This window comes from Rhea americana, unplaced genomic scaffold (genome assembly GCF_003343005.1).
Source record: "Rhea americana isolate MKP2758 unplaced genomic scaffold, rheAme1 scaffold_18, whole genome shotgun sequence".
Taxonomy (NCBI): domain Eukaryota; kingdom Metazoa; phylum Chordata; class Aves; order Rheiformes; family Rheidae; genus Rhea; species Rhea americana.
In genome coordinates this window covers 5337299-5365246 of record NW_028185927.1, presented here as the reverse complement: position 1 = coordinate 5365246, position 27948 = coordinate 5337299, and the positions used below count along the sequence as shown (strand labels likewise).

At 38.6% G+C, this 27948-nt stretch overlaps 1 protein-coding gene across 9 annotated transcripts in view; it reads left to right on the top strand.

The window, feature by feature from the left end:
* Positions 1 to 27948, top strand: part of RALGAPA1 (Ral GTPase activating protein catalytic subunit alpha 1) — a 130082-nt gene that overhangs the window by 100457 nt on the left and 1677 nt on the right. For 6 of the 9 annotated variants that reach the window (XM_085301705.1, XM_085301704.1, XM_085301699.1 and 3 more), the window contains one exon: positions 19342 to 19466. In XM_085301705.1, coding sequence (XP_085157831.1) covers positions 19342 to 19466 — 125 coding nt within the window. Of the gene's footprint in view, positions 1 to 19341; positions 19467 to 20106; positions 20138 to 21252; positions 26397 to 26485; positions 26601 to 27948 lie in introns of those variants that run through there. The other 3 variants (XM_085301701.1, XM_085301706.1, XM_085301700.1) reach the window with 3 other exon arrangements.

Sequence of the window (27948 nt, the reverse complement as noted above, 5' to 3'; positions counted from 1 at the left end):
ACCTGCCCCTGGCCTTAATTAGGCCATGGAGGAGTCGGTTGTGTCAGTGGAGAACAGCAAAAAATGTCAAATACTACCCTTGAAAGTTTGGCCCAGCTTTCAATGTTTTTAAAAACGCTCTGATTAAAACCATCTTGTACGTGCTTTTGGTGTTCCACCCTGGCCAGATTTGAGGGTGAGGGCTGGTAGGAGTTTCCTGTAACATGGCCCATGGTCTGTTTTCTAGGAATATTTGGCAGTCTAACCTAATTAGGTTCCTGCAGTATCAGGGAATTGAAGACACTAGAGATTGTCTGTAGAGCCTCCAGCTCTTTTCCTCTGGCACATTTTAGCTATGGCTGTAATCTTTCACTACTAGCCTTTAAGTTTGTTGTGGGCTGATGCAGGGGGAGATGGGAAACATTTTACAGTCTGTGGTAAAATAGCTTCTCTGGAGACCCCTCCAGACTTAATATCTCTTGTGGAACACAGGACTCATGGGTCAAGAGAGTCTGTCCTAGCCTGTGTACTTGGAACAATGAAAAGGAGGACTCAGAACGGTGAGAACAATATAATCCTTTTTCAAGAAGGGAAAAAGAAARAATAGAACAGCTATTTTTGAGAAGGTAGACTGAAAGCAGAGACCCAGCTGGAAGATGGGAGCTGATAATAAAGGGCTCCCGTTTGTCCAGGAGCATAATGGTGTCAGTGAAGACGACCTCGTAACTGATCTGATTTAAATTCATTTTTATTTACTTATTTGTGTAAATCTAATGTATTAGAGCAGTGCTGGTTTATTAGGAACTGAAGATGGTACGATAGATACTCAGTTTGATGTGGATCTTGAGTGGACAAGAGTAGTCAAGAATTCTGTCAAATAGGTTGAGATCAAATTCAAGCCTTACACTCTTTTACTAATGTAGTAGAACAACAAAAAGAGTTGATTTCAAAGTGAATATCTGCATATGGAAGTCTTTGCCTTTAGTTTTGTGCTTCCTTTTACTGGGCTACACAATACTTGGTGGGCATTTTTTGATTCAGGATCGAGCTGATGATCCATAGGTCTGTGCTTATCTATCTTTGMGGAATATTTACAGTATCATATTGCAGATCTTCATGGCGAGACTGGATCGTTGTAAACTCTAAATTAACCTGAGACTTTGCTAATTTGTTTGCATATGGAATGTGAAGCAAGTGGCACTGACGCTGGTCCTCCTACTTCCAAGGAGTTTGTGTGTCCTCTGAGTTAGTGCGTTTTCAAGTGCAAGCCTGACTGAAAAAATCAGCTGTCATTTGTAATCAGCAGGGATATTCAGTTCTCTTCCTGTAACCTGATTGCAACTTTTTCCTCATTGCACTAGTCCGTTGATCATGATGTGACGGTGGGTAGAGCGTGTGAATGGCATCGTGATGGTTGCGTGGATACAGGAAATTCCACTCGTCTCCCTTTTCCAGCCTGCCCTGACTTTGAGAGTGTGTTGTCAGGTCTGGAGCGTCTTTCTGAGATTTAAATAGTCCGTCGTTCACCTTGCTCTTTCTAACATTGCTTTGATGCTTTGGATAGCAAACTCTGATAGCGTAACACTTGGAAATCTTGATTTTATCAAGAATTTGAAAAGGTTTCATCTGCTCTGTTTTTATCGTTCTTTGCTCAGAGTGCTTGAAGAATATGATTCATATATTTTTATCTTAAAATACTACAATACCTTTTAAAAACTTTTTTAAAAGTTTTCCAGCAGACGTTAGTCAGATACRGCAAGTATTCTGCTTTCACTTAAAGCTTGATATTTTCAGAGAGAAAATTGCCGTTTTGGATGGGGTTTCCGCACCGATTGGGGCAATGTGCCTTAGTTTCCCCGCCGAGGAGCCTGCAGTCCYCGCTGCCTTGCGGGGGCCGGGCTTCCTCGCGCAGCTGGCCTCGCCAGCAGGCCCGGCGGCGGGAGAAGACGCGCAGCACGCCGGCGGCGGCGCGTTCCTCCTCCTCGTCGCTGGACGCAGCTGTTTTCGCCGTGATACAGAGCAAGGAGGGCAACGTTTGGGCGGCTCGTAAACGCTCGTTGTCTCCCGAGTTGTGCGGMGGTTCCCCGTACAGCTGGTTTCCTCGATGGCCTGYGCGTGAGAGCAAGCACTTTATCACRTGCTCGAGTCCGAATCCACRGTGCGTAGGAAACTGGTCAGTACTGAATAGCTTGAATAATAGAAAGAGGGGTTTTATACAAAAGCAGGTTTAAACTTCCTGAATAAACAGCAGCTGGTAGTCGGATGCCAGCAGGAATACCGAGGTAGTGTTGTTTATGCAGTGTGATAGGCACCTCCAATGATCCAACTTGTTAAAAGTCATTTAAGTCATGCAGCAAAATGGGGAAAATACTAGAAACCTTGCGAGASTGGAATTTGACATGGGAAGCAGCTATTGTGCTACTTTTTGCACGCTGCATGCAAATTTTGGAGTGTTAGTAGTTACTCCAGGAAAAATATCTGCACTTCAGATAATGCAGTTCAGAAACTGCAGCGCTTTCTGTCTTATACATTATTCCCCTCTACAAAGGATAAAACCCAATATACAGCTGTACCCACAGTAAGAAATCCCAGTTAGCTTTTAAATCTGAAATTTTTGAAAGTTTAGAACATCTTGAAAATAGATGACTTATCCATAACTACCATAGCATAATTTTTACTTCTTTATAATAATCTACAAAGTTTTTGACCAAATAACAAGAATTCTTCAATCGATTAGATTTGAGTTTTTCTATTGTCATGTAAAACATGAATTTAAATAGCAAAAAAGCAGTGCTGTTTTAATTATTCAATCTACAAATTATTACCAAATAAAAATYGATCTGATTGATTTTAATAAAGCAATCTTCATTGTTAAAGCTAGAAAATTTGCATCAACTGCTTGGTGCAAATTTGAAATACTTATATTGTAGAAGCGTGTGAGAAAGTAAATACTCATCAAAGAAGTGGAATACATTATACAGAAAGCTTACCATAAAATGCCTCATTCATCTGCATATTTCAATTAGTATTGAATAATGAAAGGAAAAATGGGCCCTCCATCATAAAAAGTAGAGGAGAAAACCCACAAAAAGCAGTATTTGAGGATGTTAAAGGCTGTTTTTCATTATTGATGAGTATTTGTTTTGAACTACATGATCTTGCTCTTGCAGTAATTTGCTAGGACAGAATGACAAGAAAAACATGAAGTGCTTAAAATTCAAAATAAAATGGAGAAGGGGATCAGCAGGTCAAGCTTTTGAGGCTGTTTTGTAAATACTTAGGGAAACTCCATCGCTTGTTTTGYGTTTTGATTAATAAACAACTTCCCCTGTCTTTTTTTTGACATTGTATTCCTGAACAGTTGGTAATTGAGATATTGTAGCTAACCTTTTTAGAAGTTGACTTCCAGACAGAGGGAAATCACTGACCCATATGGCTTCTCCAGAGACAGTCACATTTATGAGTAAAGTAATGTGTCTGAGAGGTTTGTTAACGTTTCCTCTATATTAAAAGCTCCTAGCACAGAAGAAGGTTTCTTGCTTGATTTGATATGCTTTATACTCAACTGCCCCGGCAGGAGGTCTTGTTGGAAACAGTAGCTTCTCTGTTTCTTGTGCCTGCTTGACCAACATCTGCCTCAAGATAGAATTTCAAGCATTAGAAAGATTATCTTTAAAATGGCACCAAAAAGTGGCTCRTTATTAATGATGGATAGTGAGCAAAGAATACACTTTAGATTCTCTGGCTACATTTGTCTCATTTAATTGCTAATATTTGTTTGATTTACATTTTCAAGGTGGAATTTTTGAAGATTTTGGAGGTTTCTGTCATTTAACCTTGAACAGTTAACTGAAGCTGTGGGTTGATTGGCCCTCCTGTGCTTATAAGGATGGTTTCTTTGCAACTGAGGCACAGCTGTCAATCCCTCTTCGTAATTTGGTGAATGTTTATCTCATCCACAAATCATGCCATTGTAGCCCTATCTGATACGAGTTCAGATAAAGGGGTACAGATGAGTTCATCGTATGACTCCTGCTGTTTCTTCCAGAAGAAGACAGAGTATTTCTAAAATCCATTTCACAGTTTATTAACAGGAGTTGTTTTCCAAGTTTGAGGTTTGAGGAACAAMCGTAAGGTAGGGACTATTATATTCAGTCTTTCCTGTACGTTGATATTTAGTTTTGTAACTCTTTCCAGATCTGAACTATGCTGACAACTCTCCTCATCCTCTTAACTCAGGGTAATTCAGAATGTGCTTACTTAAATGCCTGTATATAAAACCTGAAAAACTTTCAAAACTTCTAAAGATTTCCAAGGCATTTGTAAATATCAGTTTGTTTTAATAGACTGTTCAGGTAGTCCAGTTTAAAGGAATCATGTGTGACATTTCTCTTCACGTTTTAGAAGGCCAAAGTATAAGAACAAAGTTATATATCACTATATAGTCATATATGTGCATACATGTATGTGTGTGCCTGTGCGTGACTATAGATACATAAAGAAACTAATAGCATTTCAGATCATCTTTATAGAATTTTCTCCCTGAATTAGTAATCTAATTAATGTACTTTTCACTAATATCACAGGTATATTTGGACAATAAGGAACTGTTGTAAGAGAAATTCCAGAGGAATAGCAGGAAGATATGGTTTCTKGTAAACCATGGATAGCTAAAGTACTCAGAATGGCAAACCACTAATGGAAAAAAAAAGGAAAATGAAAAGTATTTAAACAATTGCTGCATTTAAGAATGTACCTGTTGAAGATCAGTATTTTGCAATGTTATGCTAAAAATTGCTACAATTTGAACACATTGTAAAACATTTGTGTAAGTAATAGCAGTGCAATATAATAGAACCTTGTAAAATTAACTTTTGTGTGGATAAAAGCATCGCTTTTAAGTTTGCCCAATTAAAAAGAAAGGCCAAATGAGACCGGCTGAGATTCCAAAGCATAAATTGTGCTATTTATACTTGTTAAGTATAGTTTGAATCCTATCTTGAGGACATCTTGCCTGACTATGTATCTAATGTTACTCAGTAAATGAGGAGGGTATTGATTGGCATATGCTGCTTAAATCGATCATCTTGACAGCCAGAATTACAGTAATCTGTCAGTATTAATGACTGTCTTTCAGGCTTTGATACCTGTCCTTTGCTTGTCTCGTCTTGCCTCACTTCTGTTTGAAGTGCATTTTCTCGCAACCTCTGGTTTTGTCAGGGTAGGTAGTTTTGTAGTGTGTTTTTGTCCCTTGAGTCCAATTTATTGGCTTGATCATGCAATTAGAGTTAAAATGCAACACCGGCGAGCAAGAGTAGGCAGTGTTCTGAGTAACAACTGGACCTCAGGGTAGTGCAAGCCTGTTCTCAGCCATCATTTATTAGTTACCTGTTGAAAGAATAGGATTGTTTTGCAATGAATAATTCCAAAGCATCACTTTAAATGCCTTTGATTTTAGCCACTAGAGACAACTGATTGAACCAACATTTGTGACAGGTTTTTAAACTCTTGTCTTAGGATTTGTCACACAGACACTTAAAATAACTGCTAAGCAATACTTGCAGATGTGTTGTACCAAGCTGCTATATTTACTGCATTTTCATGTTAGGGCCATACACATTATTTCAGTCAGTGTTCTTCATTGGTGCTTTTTTTTCGTCTGAATAATACTTTTTATTTTTAAATACTAGGAGTAAATTGAAATGCAAAACTCGGAAGCACTGCTTGTATAGTTGYAACGTATTGCATTTTCAAGTATATTTTTTCCATGTATATTTTTTTGCAAAATGCACACAAATACTCACRCTTGTTTAAAAGCAGTTCTAGTTTTGTACACATACACGTAAGCATATTTTCTTCTGTAATTTCCCTGCCTCTAATCCCATAGGACCTGCCTTCTCTACCTCRGTGGCTCTTTTCTCCCTGCCTCTTGACTTTTTGTGGGCGATCTGCACATCAGAGCTAGCAGTACCTCAGTATTAAAGTGGTATAATGTAAGCACATGGGTTTGAGGGTAATAACGTTGCTGTAATCTGTCAGCACAGGATGTCTATAATTCGGTTCTGAATTAGTAGTACAGCTTTATTTATTAATTTTTCTTTCCTAATGAAATGCATGAGACTTGCTTGAAAGTGGTGAAAAAGCAAAGTATCAAATGAGACAAATCTGATTGACTGTAGTAATACAATTTGCTATAATAATTACACTTATAAAAAATACTGAGTGCTCTGTTGACATGGTATCCGAGTTTGGGAGAGACTCAAATCTTTTTCCGATAGTTTGGAAAAATATGCTTTAGGTTCATTTACATCTTCATTCTTTCATGAAATGAATTTACTCATCTGAAAAGGGGAGAAATGGTTCAGCTGATTTCTGTATAAAATAYAGCTAGGCCTTTTAGTTTGTTTATTAGCTTATGTTACAAGGATTCTGATTTAAAGTAAAGGGGTATCAGTAGGCTTCCCAGAAAAGTAGTGAAGTGCTTTACGAGCCTCCTAGAACTTCTGAGTTCAGGTYGCTTGAGAGCTGGAGGCTCCTCTTTTTAAGGTAGGAAATTTCTGTATGTTGGAAGTTATTAGAGTAGTCCCTCTGTCATTATAAATTGTTTTTAAAATGCCTATATAACCTCCTTTAAACAAAAATACAGGGAAAAAAAGGCTGAGAGTCATTAAACTGCAAGGACAAAGATAAACTAATTCAATCCTATGCGGAGTGATTGCATTGTACCTAACACAGAATGACAGGGTTTTTTGTTAATACCTACTTAACCTTGTTAATTAATTAAACGTTTTTGATAACAAAAGCCTTTTGTTAGAATGTTAAGACTCTTGCCCCCTTAAGGTGTTAAAATTCATACAGATTTCTCTGATAGCTTCTAGAACTCTGTAAGTAAAACCTGGGAAGATRAAGCAGTTTTTTCTGTCTTTTCTAAGATTAAACTAAGAATTCTTTTCTAAACTATTTAAGCCATATTTTTATGTTTGAAAAGAGAACATTATGTGTTGATTTAATTCTTTTCTGGTCATAAATTCACCACAAATAACAGATAAGGGGCTTACAAACAACTCAAAATAAAATACTAGTAGCTGTGGCTATAAAAAGAATAAATATATGCCTTTTTATGGCTTATTCTGTTATTTAAACTGGGGGGGGGCATGGAGAATTATTTGCAACAAGCAAAACTGAAAAACAGTAATTTTTAGGAGATAAAATGATGTTTTCAAAAGAGTTGAATAAGCTATTGGCAAACTGTTTCTGCATCACTCTAGATGTGGTAATCAAGACAGTTGGGGCATACTGCCAGCGCAGGGATTAAAAGATGATGTGTGCATCAAAAACACTGTGGATGAAACAGAAACAAGCCCATTGGTTTTCTGTGTTCRCCTGCAGGATTGTATTTCAGTTATTGAAATAAGAGGTTATATRTAATACCTATGAGTATGTGAGAATGTCTAACTGGAAATAGAATATTCTCCATATAACAGTATTCACTAATTTAACAGGTCAAAATGGTAACAAATAAAGCTGTATGAATACAGTTTATTCTGCATGTGCTGCAAATTTAATAGAAAAAAAAAATACAGAAACTAACATAAAGCAAGGATTAAAAGTTAGTACGGGAGTCACCGGAGTTACCCTATGGTAGTCTGAAGAACGGGAGTCCTAATAATAGCCTGGCCAGTCAAAGCAATCACAATATACTACTTAGACGTGGGAGAAGATGGTTTAATTGCTGATTAACCGCACCTGAATAAGTCTGTGGTCACCAATGTATTTGTTTCCTTCTAAATGCTTCTCCTCCCATCCATGTAAGAACGCAGGCTATTAGAAAATCTTTTAATTTCCGTTTGCCGAGTGGTAGTTTCCATCCACGTGTTCTCCCGGTTGTGGGAAGAGGTCGGTTCCCGCGAAGCCGTGCGCGAAGCGGAATTTCTCGGGGGACGCGGTGCGTCCCGCTTCTCCGCGGTAAACCCTCGGGGCCGGCAGGGCTGGCGTGCGGCTCAGGACGGCTGGGGCTGGCYGGCGCGGAGCTGAGCGAGGCTGGCTCGCGAGGACCCTTCGGCCGGCGGGGAGGAAGCCGGAGCAGCGCCGCGGGGAGGCGGGGAGGGCTGCTCCTCCAAACGGAGAAACGGCGGAAGCAGCTCAGAGCGAAGGTCCGTTTCCGTCCTTCCGATCAGAGGTGCCCGCCGTCCAATTTTAAAAATTGAAGAAGGCTTTGCTGCCGTCTGGAGAGACTTAGGAKTAGGTGATCTCGTAGCCGTACTGCGGCAGCGCAGAGTAGAGAGCAAACGTTCAGCTTTAAAGGGAAAAAGGAAGGTAGTTACAAAATTTCTTAAAATACGYGTTGGGATTAATGACAAAATTTCCCTTCTGAGAAATTTTCTTCATTACTGCGTAGGATGAAATCRCAGAAGAATTAGTGTCTATATAGTTAGTCTTTGCACCAGGCAACGTTTTGAATTAGTATAATTTCAAACTTGCGTTATTTTGCAGTTTGTAGTGATGCCTTCATGAGAGGCATTTTCATGGCTGTTTTTCTCATCAAGAAATGCCTGTATTTATGTAGAGAAAGGATTTAAGATAAAAATTTACACTTTTGAGTGTATGAAAGCAGTGGGCTTCTGCACTCATGCTAATACCAGAGAGCAAAGAGTCAGCTTTGCTTCCTTGTTTTTGCATACATCAATCTTAATGACCTGAGTTTAAATCGATATAATGCCAGAGTGCCAGAGCACGGATAAATCCCTCTCCCCAAACCTGGCATTAGTAGTTCCCTTCAACGTATGGTATCTGCATTATTTGTGGAGTGGAGTGATGACTGCACTGGCTTAGCAYCTCTTATTGCTACATTTTTGCACCGTCCTTAATAAACTCCAGTCCTCCGGCCCGCTGAGCCTTCGCCCCTCCTGCAGACGCGCTGCAGCAGAGCCTGTGCGCGGCCGTCCCGAAGGCCTGAAACAGCGCTCGTTGCAACTGCCTTCAAAGTAGAGAGAAAAAAAAATCTTATAGTCCATTGATTCCTATCTTGGAAACACTGAAAAGACACATCCTCCCCAGAATTCGGAGTAGAAGTGCTGCGTGCATAAGGACTTCAGCACTGTTCCCTTCGCGGTTTTGTTTTCACCTCTGTCGCCTGTTACTAAAACACACACAAGTGGGATATTTGTAAATACCGTCATTAGTCTCTCAATCACACGACCAGCAAACTGAGTCAGTAGTCTGTTACAGTCTTGAGGTGTTGCTCTTTCTGGTATTTTTAGCCATTCAATCTTAGCATCTTTTTTATTTCATGTTAAAATGCAATTCAGGATTTGTAGAGAGTGAGAGGTACACAATAAATGGTAGCGAAACTGAGACTTTATGCTATATGTTTGTGTTAATACGCTCCTGCTATATTTCAAACAGATAATTCATTGAATGCCCATTCTTCCTCTTACTGCAGAGTAGATTATATTTAAGTCAAGATTAATGGATAGATTCTGATGTTAAAACCCAGTCTCTGAGCCTGTCGTTCCCTAGAGGCATATAGTGCATTAGTTTAAGCCAATATGCTGCTTATCGTAGATACTATGACACTGTCTTAAATGACAGTTTACTGTATTTTGTTACTGCTTACTCTGGTAATAAAATCACTATTTTGTGTTCTTGATAATTACAATATTAAATAGAAACTTAATTTGATTACTGCACATTTAGATACAGATAGTTCTTAAGTAATTGCCCACTGTAAAATTTCTGATACTCATTTTTTCTCTCGTGAGGTGTGTTCTGTCATTGTCTAAGCTTAATACTTAGTTTAATTTCTCAGTACTGCAAGATCTGCAATGGGATTTTCAGTTTGAAGAAATATCTTTTGTCCTTTAATTTTGCACTTGAACCTTGTTGTTTTTAAAATCCTTTCATAAGATGCTTTCCTTTGCCAAAGTTCTTAGAATAACTTCTGACTTCTACACAGTAGAAGTATTGCATAAATACTATTAATTCAGTAATTATTCCCTTAACTTTGAAATTGCTAGGGCTCTGAGCATCAGTTTTGGCATTTTTTTGCATAAGCAGACGATCAGAATTAGATTGTATTTGATTTAGTGAGCATAAACTCATTGTGATACTTCTATACAGTTATCTTAAAAGAGTAGTCTTTTATGTAGCTTAATTCTGGAGAATATTTGTACTAAACTTAGGGTTTATGTTAAGTCCAGTAGGCTTGCAGTTTAATTCTATGTATCTTTAAAAGTGCTTTTGTGTGCCTTCAGAAAAGGAGCATCGTGCGGAGCAGTTACGTTTTTCATTTCATAATTGACTGTTGTAAGTGGTTAAGCACAGTCCAAATTTTATCCAATTCTAGCGTGTGCTAATGGTGCTACACTCACCCTGCCTTAGCACCTGTTATGGATTTTGAGTCATCTGGCAGCCCGTGGGACTTAGATAAAGAAGTACCAGGTGTCCGGCCTGTCTCTTAATTGAGACGCAATGTAAACAATATAGACTTGGCAATATGGCTATAGGGATGGATTAAAGCCCAGCTTTGTCTGCTCTGACAAATCACAGCTCTTTCTTCCTAGAAGATGTCGTAAACCACCGAAGAATTTAGTTAGCTGTAAGAACTGATGGAGCAGCGTAAAAATAATGTATCAAGGATATTCCTAGAAGGACTGTGCTGCAGTATGTTAATGTACTGGGTTTTCTAGGGAGAATTTAAGCAGCAATTACAAATTCTTGCAATAATATAGCAACTTTGAAAGTGTTTACTGTGTAAAAATTAGGATTCTCACAYATTTAGATAAAGTCAATCTTTTGAAGTGCATATTGTATTAGTAAACCAGGCAGAAAGCAATGTCATTGACTTGGAAGCATTCAGTGGCTGTAACTTTATCTAGACTGTATTTACCTTGCAGAAATTTAACCATTTAGCCATTTACAATGTAGCATTTATGTGCTGGAATTAATCTCCTTTAGCTGTAAGATTAGTACTCTTAAAAGAAATAGTGTCCTTAATGGCAAAAGCRTGTATTGCTGTAATTTGCCCAATAACTTGTAATTTATTTAAAAAATATTGAACTTTTTTAGTGGTACAAAAAATCAAAACTCATTTTCATTATATTCATTTTTAAAAAGATGCAAGTAAATTAATTTATAACAAATYTCAAGTTTTTGAATGTTAGAATTAAATGGTATATGTTTATTATATAGTCCCTTATTTTCCTCATGAACATCTTGGAAATTACCTCAGAAAGTCTTTTTGGAGTTACGTCTTGTGATAAAAAGTGTTTCTTTAAGGATATTAAATACTGCATTTTAATTTGCTCGAATTACAGGTTCTTCATCTACGTTGCTTTGTTTTTCATAATTTTTTAAAATAAGATATATATGTCAATTAGTAGATTATCATATATATACATCTCTTTTTAAAACTAGTGGTTTTAGATAACTGACACTGAATCCCTTAAACAATTTTGAAAATTTTTCATGAAATATGACTTAGAAGTTTACTGTTAAAGTGTAGCTGCTGAGTCCTCTTGAATTTTATACTTAGTTTTTATGAGTGAGAAAATAGACAGTTATGTTTTATTGCAAAGTTGATGTCATTGATACTGAAAATATGGTTTATGTAGAAAAAACAATCTTAGGGAAGTATAAAAAAATTTTAATTCTTTGATCTGCACCTGTTCAGTGATGTCTAGCATAGTAATTTTTTTCTTTCATTTGACCTAAAAAAATRGTGTCAAACATGAGGAGACTGAACAAGATTCTGCTTTATGAATCATCGGTGTTGCAGATAAATTCCGATGCGGATGCMGAATCAATTTTCATTTACAGCATATCTGCATAAACAGATGCACAGAGCACCAGTTTTCAGTATTGATAGTATTTAAGAAGCAGAGAAGAACCCAGGGYGACTTTTCAGCTACTAAGTTGACTTGAGTTAGTAGAAGTTGCAGCTGGAAGAAAAATTTTCTTTATTTATATCCTGTGCAAACTAGATGTGGAAATCACTGAGATGCAATAAATAGGGAACACCATGATGCCACTTCTACCGAGTCACTTTTCAGAATAAAGCAGGACTTTAACTACTCCTCTCAGTGTGGCCAGTTGATACTGATCACCCACCTACATACAAAAYGCTGCTTGTTGCAGGGCTTCCAACACTGGATCAATAGCAGCCTGACTTACATCCTTAATTCTAAGAGCCAACAAAGAGTACAAATTGCAGTGACTCAGTATGTGTTCAGCTGGTTTGACAACCACTGCACAGTCTCTTTCAGAGTGAGATTTCCCAGAAAAAATTTCCATTACTAGGATGTGCAGGTTTTGTCCTATCTTTCTTTAGAAGTCAAATTCTGCTGTGGCAAAGTTTTTCTTTCGCCTTCTGTAAAACCACGGTCCTAACCTTTACTACTTATCTTTTTACTGTAGGCAATGCTCTTTTCACATCTTGACATCAAAAACTATAATTTACTAGGAATAACCTGTCCAATAAAGTTAATACTTTCCTCATTCTAAATAACTCAAATTGTAGCAATTGGTTTTGTGGTTTTTTTTCGTGCCTTTTCAGGCCAGGGAGCAAGATGCTTAAAATCTGCTTCCAGTGTAGGCTGCTCATTGTGCCTTTCGGAGTTTTGTTTGTTTTATCTTCGTTGTCAAAGATTCTTGTCAACATTCAAGAAAGTTTTCCCACGAGAATCTTTACTACAGACGTAATTTTTGCTAGCAATGAAGAAGTGGGCTTCTAAATTTGATCGGTGGGCAAATGTAGCAAGCAAGAGGGTGCCATTTTATGTGGCTTTTCTTAAAATATTGTAAATTGCTTTTGTACATAGAGTAAACATCCAATTAAACATACGCTTCCATGTGTGCATTGATGCAACAAGCAGGTATCTCTGGGTGCAGGATTTTTGTTTTCCAATTAAGGATGGAGCAGGGCTTTGGTTTCTGCTCTTCTAAATTATTTTCTGAAAGACCTGACTGAATCTTCACAATCATATCAATACATGTTGACTTCGTAGATGATTTTGCTAACTGTTGGAACTGACAAGGATGTGGTTGTACATATATTCCTGACAGTAGTTCGTAATTTAACCTGAAGAAGACTGTCTTGCTGTTTAGAAATGCATTCTCTGGCTTTTCCAAAGAGATGTTTCTAAGTCTATCAGCAAAATATCCTCTTTTTCCTAACTCTGGAACCAGAGWGTCTCAGGTACTACATACCTTCAGTACTGTGATACCGTATTCCAATCTACAGTAATATTGTGATATACTGCACGTGTGCGYGTGCATCATGACTGGTGAATAACACTTTAATGGAGGTGTCTCATATTTCAATTTTTGTTAGGTTTTTCTGAGTAAGAGACACAGTGGTAGGAAAAAATTGAGTGAAGAGACCACATATTTCTACCTTCTCACAAGTCTTGAGAAACTTTCATTCTTTTTTATAACTCTTTTTTTAATAAAACGTTGAATTATCAGTCTATTGGACTTGACTAGCCCAACAGTAAGTTTCTAGAAATGCCTGCAGTGTTGCTGGGCTTACAACTCAGAACATAATTTTAAGGTATTTTCTGAAACTATAGTGATCTTGTTATACTTGAGATCATCTTGAAATCATCTACTGAAATGGAAGCTGAGGCATAACATTTTACTGTTTCGTCTGACAGTATCTATTTCTTTTGACTGTTGGAAAAATAGTAATAGGTTTTCTGCCATTGATGACTTAAGGCACTTCACAAAGGCATGTCTTTTGAATTCTTATGAACAAATGAAATAATGATCTTTTACTTTTTTCAAACATTRCAAATCTTTCCATCACCATCTTAGTGTGTTAATGAACCGCACATCTTCTCAGTCCCTTTTTTAAGTTTCTGTTGAGAAATWGGCTCTCCTGAGTAATCATTTCCTCCCTGAAGTTGCTTAGGAAATCCATCTTGATACAGCTTTTTCTGTATTTTTTCCAAAGTCCGCTCCTTTGTTGATCTGACCTAAGTTGATCCTTAGTGGCCTTATGCRTACCTATGTGTAAAATACTGATAATAAGAATCTGCACATAGCAACTGTGCTTCTGAAGTTCACAAGTACCTAAAGCTTTCATTGCTAGCTTTCCCTGGAAGTCTGATGCTTTCAGCACATGCCTACGTCCTTGCAAAAACCCGAGCAGCCAGATACCGAGTTCATGCCTCTCTTCATCCAGTGAGCAGGTGTTCCTTCACTCACCGTACCTGCAAGACAGCAACGTTAACCATTTTGAACGTGTGCTCGCTGGTTAGAGCCCGCACTAGCCCAGCGGGAGGTATCTCACTAGTTCGATCAGTCGTGCAGGAAGTGAGAGAGTAGTTTACTGATTTTGAGTCCAGATCTACTGCCTCTTACAAGACTGTCCTAACCGTCAGGGCTGAGGGCATTCTGTAATAAAGCACTCAGTTGCCTGCTGAAATTGCTTTTCTTCTCATAAGATATTCTCTGCATCACAGGGAAAGTATATGCTTATCTGAAAAGAACATAATTTTTTGGAGACTACAGAAAGGAAGATTTAAGACTAAACCACCGAGAAATACAAGAAATGATAGTGAACARGTTTTCCTCATCAAATGGAAGGATGGCAAAGCCACGGCTAAAACAAAAMTGTTGGTAGCGTGAAAGAATTACTCTGGATGTGAAGGAAAAGGATGAAATTGGTGGATGAAGATGTGTGGAATTAACAAAGGAAGAGAGATATTTTACTTGCATTATTGCAGTCCATATATATATCTTTATCATAGACCACAATCTCATTATACTGCAATGATGTACAGCACAAAACAGATGTTTGTCCCACAGAAGTTCAAAATCTAACTCTAAAACAAAAAACAACAAACAAACAGATGCAGCATACATGGAAGAATGGAATGTGGACAGTGGATAGCCTGAGTTGTGGGACCTACACAGTAACAGGCTCCAAGAAGTTTTCTTTGTTCATTTATTTTTAAATAAGCATGATGGCAAAGGGGAGAGTTTGAAGGGAAATTGTTTCATGGACACTTACGGAGGGCTTTTGCTAAGCATAAGAAGCCACGTGGAAGAAATGCAAAAGTTCTTGGATAAAAATGTCACGTGAACGAGAGTGACAGTCTCTGTCAACTGACTGGAGCCAAGAGCGGTCTTGGTAAAATTGAAGGTGATAGTATTGACTATGAAGGTACAATAAGTAGTCTATGTCTGTGCTAGAGAACTGGGAATCAGTGGAGGTATCTGAAGAGTGTGTCTCATCTTAGCGGTTCGTTCAGAAATCAGGCTTTGCTGTGTGGCTATAAGGATATAAGTGGATATAAGGAGGGGAAAAAATTTGTCTGCTGAAGCCAGAAACAGGGTATGGCAGTAACTGAGATACGAAGCTAAGATGGACAATTTGATCGTGTACATGGCTAGAAAAAGTTTTATTGTAGGTTATGCAAAAAGAATCTGTGAGATTCTGTCATAGGGATCTTAACAGAGCTTGAGTTAAAAAATAAAGTAGTGGAATCAACGGTGATGGAGAGCAGTGAGGTGAAGACATGAGAGGTTGTTTTTCAGACAGATTAAGYGTAAGTAGATGATCTGACAGCCAGGACTTCAGTGCTTGTTCCCAAGTGCAGATCAGCAGGCCTAAAAGTGATTGCATGTTTCCATTAATAGAAATAATAGAAGATTAAGAAAATATATAAAATGAATGCAATGCAAATGAGATTTTATTTGCAATGACTGAAACCTGTGTGACCTCTAAAGGTACATTTCTTGGGGTTTTTTTTCCTGTATTGCTTCTATTTTTCAGAACAAAAACTTCCGAAAAAGTATAACGGAGTCATTTCAGCAAATCTTTAGATTTTTTTTGTTATGCATTTGGTGGGTTAAGTATCTGTAAGTATTTAGCTGACATACTAGGGAGGGTACCTGTCTAGTTAATGTAGGTATCTTACCTTTCTTTAATCTTTTTTCTTTTGTTCCACTGAGCACCTTCTTCAGCAGTAGAAAGCTCCCAGTATTGTTAGTTTATATTTTTTGTCACTCTCTGTGCCAGATTCTCCACTGGTTGGTCCGTGCGTCCTTCCCATTCCATCTTAATTGCCGATGCCAGTGGCAATGTCCACTCACAGTAAGAATATACCTTGCATTGCCCTATTATTACTAGCCATTGAGTTTGTATGTGCCACTCGCTTTATAGGTGCTAATAACTCTTCCCTAGAGAGCAGCATTTTAAAGGAATAAACGTCTAGCCGATTAGAAGTAATGTAGAAATTAACTACTATGGGATTATGGTCGCTCTTGCAGATAGTTGCATTCAAACGTAGTGTAAAATAGATTATCTCAGCCACAAAAGCATACAAATTTGGAGTTCTTAAGTATTAAAATGTTCTCAAAGTATAAATGAATAGAAGATGTAAACATCCAAATCTCAGCTACTCAGTTTCTAATACAGAAATGGGATTCTTCTAAGGAGAGAATGTTGTTCCTTAATGCAGAATACTGCAAACTTTGGGCTTGGCTTTCGCAGCAAATCGTTTTGTTTTTAAGTGGAGTGCTGTTTTTAAAAGCTACAGGCAGTTTTGTAGATTGCTAAGAAAAGAGACAACTTGGCGAGCTGAAATATTTTTCTCTGATTGCACTAAGTGCACATTTGAATTAGCCTTCTGGAACCGATGTAAGCACGTCTTCTCTGTTACTTCTTGCTCTGTTACTTCTTACTTCCCTGTGTAATGACAGCAGCAGCATTCTCCTCAGTCAGCATCTGTGTTGAGACTTCTTTGTTTGGTTGGGAGATAGGTGCCCAGACTGGAGAATGTCCTTGTCACATTCAAAGCAGTAACTTTCCTTCATTTCTGCCTTATTTGTGTATAAGCTTTGGATATAATAAGATAAACTAAAAGGTTTCCTTTAGAGACCTCTGAAAGTAGAGCATTTTAAAAGCAGGTAGGTGTCTCCACCTTACTTTTTCATGAAACATTTTGCCCATTCAAGCAGACTTTTAAAAACAGCTTGTTTTGATAGCAGCCTGTTCTCCTGTGGGCCTTCAGCCTTTGCTTCCTGGCGGCACCTTTGGTGCGAAAAGAGAGTGATCAATTGGGAGACTATCAGTGCCAGCATGCATAGAGTGATAAGTTAACACACCACTGGGAATTTCTAGGGCCCACCAAGATACTTCACTTCTAATGTGCTAACAAGCTCATTTTTCTACCTCTTGCCTCTTCAGTTATTTTTTTTTTCTCAGAAGAGCTTAGAAGTTGAGTGCATCAGGCATAATGAAAAGCTCTGTAGGGGGGAGAAGCAATAACCCCATTTTTCCCTTTTCAGCCAAATAGAAAATTAGTTTCTGGTAATACACAAAGGCCAGTATTTTTTGTGCAAGGGGCACTGCTGTGAATCAAAGGACTCTATTAACTGCAGAAAATTCAGCAGCTGTGAATCTCCCCCAATGAAAAAAAGTGCTTTTCAACAAGTTGTGAGATATGTAGTATTATTTAGACTTCAACCATCAGTTTCATCCTCTAACACTTATACATAGGCTCTTAAAAACTGTGCTATATTACTCTCCTGAGTTAAGGCTCAATCGTATGTTTATCCTCCAACAGAAGAACCTTTGCAATGGAAGATTTTGTATTTTCTCTTGTCCCAGTGCTAGCTKCTCCAGAGTCAGAGTTGTTCTGAGGATCCAGAAAGAATTTGGAGCACAAATTTTGGAGGAAAAAATGTCTCAGAGTTTCACTATGTATTCAAGTTGCGCTCTAAGGGAATACTATGAAGATGCTTTTATTCACTAGAAAATTGTTTCAGATACCTTACGGATTTTTCATCCTTAGGCTGCAAAATCGACTGTAAATATTGTGCAGAAAACAATTACAAAAATGGATCTGTAGGTGCAGTTCTGTAACTGCTGAAGTATAGTTTTAATAGCTAAGATGAAGGGTTCTGTTTGCAACTATAACTCAGGGATGAGAATTGCTAGTCATGACTTAAAATAGTATACTCATTTGTTTAAAATGTTAGCAGTTGTTATTAAGAAGCATTTATCACTTGTAAGGCACTTCTATGAATACATATTTTTAGCAATCCAGACATGAGAAGAGTGTTATCCCCACGAAACGGAGGCAGGGAAGTCTCGTCCTCACTGCTCCCGCCGCCCCAAATAACAGCTGCAAGCCTAAAACCAGAACTCAGAAACTTCAGAGAAGTCTTTCTGAGTGCATTCCTCTACAGCTTTGGTGGTTTGGCTTTTTAGGAAAAGAAAAAAAGAAAAAAAAAGTATCTACGGAGAAAATGATCACACTATCTGCAAACAAAATACGGAGGACAAATATGTGCACAAGAGTAAATGCCAGGAACGTTCCTGACCGTTTTGTGGTTCCATAGGGTGGCTTAGGGAGGCCTCCCTCCTTCCGCTTGTTGAGTCCAGCTGGAGAACTTCAGAAGTTGTGAGAGAAAAGGTTAACCGATTTCTCAGTTCAGGAACTATACGGCATGAAGTCAGCATGGTAGTTTTTCTTGATAATTGTATGTTGCTGCCTGCTGCTCTACACTTTGACAGCCATTTCCATAGTTGCTTTCATGAACAGCAGAAATATTCTCTCTTTTTCTCGCTCTCTCTGTGCTAACAGCACAATCAGGCCTGCTGGAACAAGCAGCCTGGAGAGGGTTCTTCAAAAGCAGCAACACTTCAAGATACTGGTCTCCTGTCAATAATATCAGAGAGGGAGAAGGCRGCGGAGAGGAAGAAGCGCAGCGTTTTGCTGTCAGTGCCCTGCCAACACCCTGTTAGCCAGCACTTAAGGGTCCTGCAGATGCTTTACAAATATTACCTATTCTTGCTTGTCTTAATGGCATAATTGACGAGGTGTTTTCCCTAATAACTCAGATTCAGCTATGTATTTGGCTTACCTGCATGGGCGTGTTTGGGGATTGTGGAAGCAGGTTTTTTTATTGAAGAGTGCAAAATAGTCCACAGGTTACGATCCACAATAATTCATTTTGTTAATGCTAACATTATTGTTCATGCCATACCTCTTAAAAATTGTAAAATTTTTATACTTAATTGTGACTGGTGTACAGCCAAATCAGTTAATTAACGGAGTATTTAAGTTGCTGCTGTTTGAAAAAAAATGTCATAAAGTATTGCATCAGCCTCTTGGAAACAAGATAGCTGAGCCATAAGGTTCACATTCATCATGCTTATCGTACCTGATGYGCTGAAATACTGCAACTGTAATATGATAGTTACGTAAAGGTTTAAAAGAAATGATACATAATCACAGAAATACATGATAGGCATTTAACAAAGATAAGAATTCTGAATTACTATGCATTGACAGTTAGCAGTTACAGAACTATGACTTTGAATTGCTCCTTAATTCTTGGCTAAATCAGTTATGAGGAAAGAGCACGATACCTGCAAACAATTGTTCAACATCACCTAGAACCTACAACTTTTGAGGATTTTGCTGCTCAGGTTTTCTGTCCAGCACCATACCACCATTTGCCCTCCGAGACAGGTAAGAAATACAGTGAAGAACTGTTTCTTCACAGTCTCACTTAAAATGCAGTATCCTTACTTATAAAGGCTAAAAATTCAGACCTTCACATATCGTTAAGAGTTACTGTTAATCCAAAAGACTATATTTACATATATAAGAATCCTGGGGAAGATTGCCTTTAAATTCTTATAGCATTATCTGGCACCATGTACTGATRCCTAGCGTTAAGATTTGGGAAAATAATTCAGTGTAACACTCAGAGCCTGGTTTTCTACAGTGAATTTTATCATGTTCGCCTATATAAAATCTCTGTGAAAGTGCTGGTACTTCATCTAGGCTAGTTCAGGCAGCTACATCCATTAATAYTGGTGTATCTCCTCTCTCCAAAAGTTTTTACATTCTAACAATTTAGCAAATTTAAGTCTTAAATTGGAAAGCTGAGAGCCTTGCAATTGTCAATTTTGTTTCGGGTTATGATCCACAGATTTGTTTTTAAGATCATTTTTAGTTTCTGATAAAATACCTGTTTTATAAGTGGATACTGCATTTTCAGTCACTAATAAGAAAATCTGAAAATGAGTAACTGAAGGCCTTCCTGTTCTGAAATTTCTTGAACTCCTTATGATTATTTCATTTATTTTATTTCCCCTCTTTTTAGATCATTAAATATCAATTCTGTTTATCTGAAGGTAAGACAAAGTGTCCAAAAAAACCCTTTGTTCCTATTACTTTTACTAGACCACTAAGCTTGTAACCAAGTTGTATGCAAACTTTCCTTGTTACCCTTGTTCACACTAAAAAGAATTTCACACTGATTGAAAAATGACCACTACATCTTTTTAAAGTTTTAGTCTTTTACTAACCTCAGGTCTGCATGAAGCACTAACACTGGTTCTGGGATGAAGGTAACTAATGGTAGAGACAGTTGTTGAATGAGTAACACTTTATTGTGTTGACCTTTGTTTCTCAGCATGAACAAGTAGTACTGGATGGCAGTGGTGTGTTTTGTACCCTGTACTGTCTTTCATTGATGTTGTAAAACATTCTGCAGTGATAATATAGGAGAGAAGGAGAAGAAGAATGTGTAACACTTGAAATTCTTTATTAAGAAACCTTCATTTAATGCCAAATAAATCCAAATACTACCATGGAAAAGTTATAATTTCTAGCAAAATAAATTTGGAAAGAATAAATCAGATATGGTAAGCTACCTAAAGTTACATGTGGAAATGAGTTCTGCMATTATTAGAAGAGTCCAGATTAGGACTGCAGCAGGAATGACTGACAGATGTTAAAAACACTGAGAACCCTTTCTTCGAAAGTATAAATCATTAAGTAGAAATAAGGCACAGTTTCAAGAATATAATAAGTGGTATAGTTAAGCCAGTGCAAATAGTCAAGAACCAAGGGAAACTAAATTAAAAGCCAGTAACATAAAAGAAATTAAACCAGTACAAAAAATAGTAATATGATTTAATTTATCTCTTTGTCAGCCACCACACTTAATTGATAGAAAATATTAAACTGCTTGAGAAAAAAAATTATAAAAACATTTGAATAGGAGAGATCTCTAACTAGAAATACTAAAAGCAATAACCAGAGATATCAGTCCTTGCCCCCCTTTTCCTCCCTAATGCACTCCATAAGTATTCAGCATTAGAGACCTCAATATTGCTGATATAAATTGTATTTGCATTTGTATTTATAAAGTGCATTTGCACTTATATCAGTTCTACCTGTTCACTAAGAAAATCTCGTTCCAGGCTAAATTATACTGCACAGTTCATCTAATTCATTCTTTCAGGGGCGAACCGAAGCTGCTTTTTTCCGATGCACCGGCCTATTGCAGAACACTGCTCTACAGTGGCAATTCYTGTATTACTTTAAAAGCCGTCCTAATCATACTTGATATTTTCTAACTCAATCTGGAAAAACAAAATGATTGAAAAGCCTGTTTCTTGACTTAATCTTTCTATCAAACRTACTAATTTTCTGCAGCAATCTCATTAATAGGAGCTTGTGATTTATTTCACATGTGAGTATGCACATGCATGTGTTTACGTACCACGAAACTTGATGTCCCATGCTAAGGGACACGCTCTTCTGGACGTCATGCTGTTCAGAGGAACCGGCCAACACGTCAATGTCAGGAGCAGCGAGGAGCTTCCCAGGACGGGCGCACAGCACAGTCTGACCCAGCACCAGAGTCAAGAGAGCTGTCCCAGGCCTCCCTCACTCTGAGTTTTAATTGCAGCACGGGGACGCTGGGGATGCTCAGGGAGTCCCGATTCCAGCCTGGATTCCCAGCGCTGCCCGGGCTTCGGGGCTGAGCCAGCTTTGATCCAGGGCTCCTGGTGCTCTCGTCCTCAGCTCAGGGACAGAACACCTGGAGTAGCCGCACAGCGTCTGCCTCCGAGCTGACTCCGGAGTGCCCAAATCCCAAAGCATGAGTCAGGTTTAAATAAATACTGCAGTCATCTGCCCAGCGGGTGACCTCCAGGCTTGGTTGGCCCGGAAAGCATTGATTTCGTGTCCTCATGCAGACCTGTGAGCGAGATGGCTCCAGAAGGCCGAGGACACTGGGGGAGTGTGATCCCAAGAACAAATCCAGCATATGTACTATAAAAAACTAGGTACTCCTTAAGTTTCCATGGTCCCTACAACAGGCAGTTTTCTTGAAAGACAGGCAGAGAGCTCTAAAATTCTTGCTGGGATTGCATACAGGAATGACACTGGAGTCCTGCCTTGGAATCCACACACATTCATCAACCCCAGATGACTCCAGATTTCCCAGGCTCCCTGCCTGACACTTTCATCTCACCTGAAAATTTCTCACTAGCTTCTAAAATGAGTGTCATAACAATTATTAAAAAAWAATAATAATTTATGTCTGTTAYTTATGAAAAATAATTGGATGGAAGAGACTAGAAAAGATTTGCAGGTTTTCAATCTTTATCTCCAAGGCTACAACTGCTGAAATTGTTTAATTTTTATAAAGTATAATATACACTTTCTCCTTCTGAAAAGAACGTATGCTAGAACTCTGAAGCTACAACAGACCATCACCAACCAATRTAATTTTTTTGATTAGTGCAGTCCCATTGGCCAGTTTTGACATGACAGGTTTTTCATTTGATCTGYGAAAATCAGAGCAAACAAAGCACATGCCATAAACAGTATTTCCTCAGACTGACAAATTTTATCAAAGTTTCTTTCCTCAGAAAGAGCTGCATCCTTCATTAGAGTGACTGCTGCTATTTTATCTAGATACTTACATTGCCCTGTCAAAATARCATCTGAAAATTCCACCTCCCGTGTTTAGGAACCTGACTAGTAGAGGATATGTATATATTTAAAAGAAATGAGATTTACTTGCACTTTGATCACAGACTATAATGCAGTTGCCTGTGTAATTTTTTTCTTTGTGGGGATGGTTTGATAAATAGAGTAACTGCAAAAATAGTATTTCCTGCTATACAGCTATTGAGTAAAACAGATTACTCTATTGCAGAACAGGTTGAGAAACCTGTCGGTAGTAAGCTCAGTGGTGTGAAGGGCTTATTGACCCCACGATGCTAAGATTCTGAATTCTTAATACTACTGATGTTTTCAGATTTGTTTTTTCTCTATCATCTTTTTTTCTCTCAGGCTACTAGAAATAGTACCTCAGTATGGCAAAGCCTATAAAGAAGGGGGTCTCTCTAAGTTAGTTGTAGTATTTTCCATGAGGTGCAAGCAGAGGGCTTTTTGGTCCCAGCAATCATTCTTATATTTTCAAGCSATTGTTCAGAACAGTCCAACTGCCCCAATCCCAGAGTCAGTGGGGTGGCCAACCTGCAGGTGAAGAAGCAGGGGAATACAGACGTAATGATACTTCTGCCTTGCACAGGAGAAACACARGTTCGGTAGCTTGGTGCAACAGCCGGCATCATAATCTCCTGCGCTGTTCGTTTGGTGTGTGGCTTTGAGTAGATAACGTAATCTTTCTGGCCTCCTATTAGCTCTTTACAGATGAGAATGAGGGTCTTTTTCTCACGGTAGGATGGTCTAAGCAATACTGGTGGTGCTGGTGGTTGGAGTTTGTGTTCTGAAGCACCGCTGAAGTACCAAAACGTATTATGGAGGCTGTATATCTGGCAGGCTGGGAAGAGCTTCCCGTTATCGCTCTTCCAGTCCAGACTTGTGAAGAACTTACTTTGTTTCCAGTAAGAACTAAACCACAAAAAGTACTGAAATTTTCCAAAAGTAACACATTGGAAGAACTGAAGCTGAAACTTTACAGATTCCTGAACTATTTTCCTTGAGTCAGCCGCCTGGTGTGTGGAAAGCTGGAGGTCCTCAGCACTCTGAGGCAGTAGTGTGGACTGCCAGAGACCCAAACAGGTCAACTTTGGACATTTAGTCCAACGAATGGACCAGTACTTGGTCCAATGAAAAAATAAATGTGATAATTAAAAAAAATCCTATGCATATGCACAAAGGGATGAAATTAAGGCTCTATATGCAATTTTAATTCTGACATTTCCTAGCTTGTAAATGTTTGACTTAACAAATTTAATGTCTWGTAACAACATTTTCCATCTGTTAATTCGTTACATTTTTGTTTTGTTTAAGGCATAGGGCAAAAAGAGAAAATCTGTAATRCTGATTAATGGCCACATGATTCATCAGCGAAATTGTAACCTGTAGATCCAACACCAACCTCTACAAATTGAGATAGAGCACTGATTTGTAGTACTAGTAAGCTGTCTAACCTCTGCCTGAACCTCTACTAGTGGAAAGATGGGAAGTTTTGCTAGTGGGCTTCACAGATCTTTGCTAGCACAGAGGATCTGGTTGACCCAGAAGTCATGTTCCTCACCAGTTTCTGAGTATCCTTTTTTGGGCATAGGCTCTTCCACTTTCTCCCCATAAACTTGATCCTTCTTGCTCTGTTCTTCCTGTCTGGCTGTAGTTCTCTCTGACCTGCCACTTCCAGCCTCCCGGGYCTGTAGGCCGTTCACCCTCGCCTCCATTTGCTTTGCAGCTGCTTTTGCAGTCTTTCTTTCTGCATCCCTTCCTTTTCTCAAATTTTTGGGGAGGTTTAATACCTTGACTCTGGCAAGGCTCTGCTGAGCATGTGTTTATTGGGACTGGCAACTGTCTAGATTTGGACTGCTATCTGTAAGAGGGGCAAAACGGACATGCTGTACAAAGTACTGCCCTCCTCCCTGGAGTGCAGGCGGGGGACTAAATTGTCTTGAAAGGTCGTTGGAAGCTGCTCGCGTGCACCAATGCTATTTTCCTCTTTTGTCRTTCTCAGAAATGGCACTCTGGAAAATGTTGATCCAGACAGTYGGTTTGGTAAAGCCAGAAGTACTGAGAGCAGTCAAAACATGCAGAATATCAGCACCCTTTCGGACTTCAATTCTGCAGATTTTTTTACCTTTTGAAAAGTCAGAGTTGACCATCAAGATGCAAACTCTTAGTCCATCAAAATGTATTCTGACAAAAAAGAGTATATTATGTTATGTCTGGATTCCTCCGCTTCGTTTCACTTTTAACTCAAAAGTGCAGGTGTAATTAGTATTCCATTTTACATTTAAATAGTTGTTTTCCGAGTCAAATAACCAACATAGTTTTTTAGAAGATCCTAAAAATTTCAATAGAACGTGAAAATGTCTTATTTCAACTTTGCTGTTTAACTTCATTGTTCATAAACAACTGAAACAACTTTATATTGTGGCCCCAAAATATCATAGTTCATCAAATTTCTTTTTACCAGTCTGGTCAATTGTCAAGCCTAGGAGATGGAGGAGGGAAAAAAAATCACTTTCTGACTTTTTTTAAAACTCTTTAAAATGTTAATATATCTTTTTATTTAATACTTTCTGATTCTAAGTCAGTTGTCAACAAAGCCTGTTATTTAACCCTGTTTTTGTGTTTTAAGTAACTAAACATTTCTTTGTATAGAAATACAAAGATACAACATTTAACACTAAATATTTTAGAACTGAGAGGGGGGGAAAAACTCACAAAATTTATATATACCACAGTTAATATCCACATGTGTGTATGTGCGTGTGTGTGTGTGTTTAAATATAGATATATATATACACATATGTTCATATCTAAAATCCAAAGAAATTGAGTTATTTAACAGTCTGTTGATTGCTATCAGACTAAAATATATTTTAAGTGCCATTATTCTTCACTCTTCTAAYGTGATATGTTCAGATGTGAAAATCACTTCATATGTCTTCTGTTCTTCAATAAACCTGAGTCAGTTTTTTAGAAATGAGATTATGGATTGCAAGTAAATCTCTGCTTTCTGAGATCTGACTGCAGGAATTATAAACAAATTTTTAAGGTGACAAGAGTAATACCTTAATCAAAACAGCAAATTTTTAGAGGTGTTCTTTGTCCACTATGACACTCTCGATAAAATTTCACACTACARTTTTATCCTTTGATTCAGACTAACTAGCTTAAATACGATGGGGTTTTTTTTCTCCTTTGCATGATTTCAGGAGTCTCRTGTTGAGACCAGCTGTAATTCTAGCGTACTTAAAAATGTGAARCAGCTGGGGAGCAGAAGCCATACAGCAAGTTGCCATTTGTTTTTCCTTCTAGATTGTGTGTACGTGTGTGAGTATTTAACTGTTTTCCCAGACTTTAAGAAAGCGTTTGAGACAATGTTTAGGATGTATGTGAGTTGCTGTTAAAAGGTTGCTGGATCTAGATCATGTTATAGAATTCTTTTCTTTCTCTCTCCCTCCCTTTTTTCTTGTAACGCTTAGTTGGTAAGTATGACGCCTGATTTCAGAGCTGTTGCTTCATTGCACATAACTAACTCATCACTCTCTTTAACCTGTAGCATGAACAGCAGTTACATAATGAAATTCTAAATTCTGTTTCCTGTGCTCATCTGTTAATACCCTTCAATCCTTGCGGTTCGTGTCTCATGTCTCACGCCTGTTATCTTTTATCTTTTCTCCTCCCCCTTCCTCACTTCTTTCCACTTCTCCTTCCTCATCCCTTCTTCATTCTCAACAAAGAAAGAAATGCTGTGATATTTCTTCTCCTTCCAAAACCTCCACTAGAAAGCATTGGCCACATCAAGGTAAAGGGCAAAGGCTTGAAACGGAAGGTCTTTCACGCTAGCTGTGAATGGTATGCTGTGCAAAACAACACCGGTTATTTTCTGTTCTCTAACTTCCACCATTTGAAATGCTTTAATTCCTTGTAGAATCAGAACAAGATAGAATTTCAGAAAATGAGAGTGCATGTTTCCCTGCTTGCCTTTTTTTTTTTTTTTTTCCATAAGGCGCAGTGAGTCAGGCATTATCATGCTTTTCCAGATTGTTTGGCAATGAAGTACCTAGTTCATGAACAGAATTACTGTCACCAGCTGGGGAACAAATAACAGCCCTTTTTCCTCCCTGTCACTTCGATGGGTCGTGTCAGTTTGAACGAGATAGAAAGTATTGTGTCGTCTCGTTGGAGCAGGCAGATGGTGGACCAGACAAGGAAGACATCCGGGTTGCTAAATCATTTAGGTTTATGACAATATATTTTAAATGCACAGCTAGACGTCTTWCTTGATGACCTGTGGTTTTGTTTTAGAGGAATCTTTCAGAATAAATTATGTTCASTACTGAACGGTTTTTTGCACCCACTACGTATGGAACGTATGCTGAGGGAGAGCGATCGTTAGTTCTGATYATTGCATTATTATTTTAAAGAATTACCACTAGTGATATGGTGTGAAAGAAATAGCAAATGCCATTCTGGCTTACTGAAGTGTGCAGGGGTTTTTTTCTATTGAATTCTGCAGGACTAGGCTTCCATCTACGATTTGTGCGGGTCAAAAGTGATCAGTAGGGATTGAGGTAATTGAGTTCAATCAGTCTGTCAGTCTCTGTAAATAGCTAATTAAAGTACAGTTTAGTTGTGCATGTGAGTCCATGGTGGTGGTTTTGTTTTTTTTTTTTCCCTGTACACAGGAGAGAGAACGTGACTCTTGRTTTCTTGTTTTCTCCTGTTCCTTTTGTATTGCTTTACGGAAGAGGGTTTTGAGGAGGAGGATTCTGGTAGTCTGCTCGTCGGGAGAAGAGCCCTTGGAGAGGGGGCTCGGGGCCCACTGCAGAGTAGCTCTGGGTGCTCGGGTGATGCGCTGCCTGCTGTAATCTCAAATGCATCTTGTTCCTTTTACAAGGAAAACGCGATGCAGCGTGCGTCCCGTTAGTGTGGTCTGTTCGAGCGTCTGCCCTGTGGCCCCTGCAGGAATTTCCCTTTGGACGCTCCGACTCACGCTCGGATGGGAGAAGGTTATTTGCTCTCCCGATTCAGCCCCGGCTCGCTCCACCTTTTCAGTTGCCTTCCCAGAACTTCCCTCCGCGCGCGATGAGCTGTCACCCTCCACCTTCTCGTGGTGGAGCGCCCCCGGGTTGTGCTTTGGTTCCGATCTCGGCGGCCCGGCTCGGGCCCCGGGGTGCCCGCTCTCCGGGCGGGCAGGGCG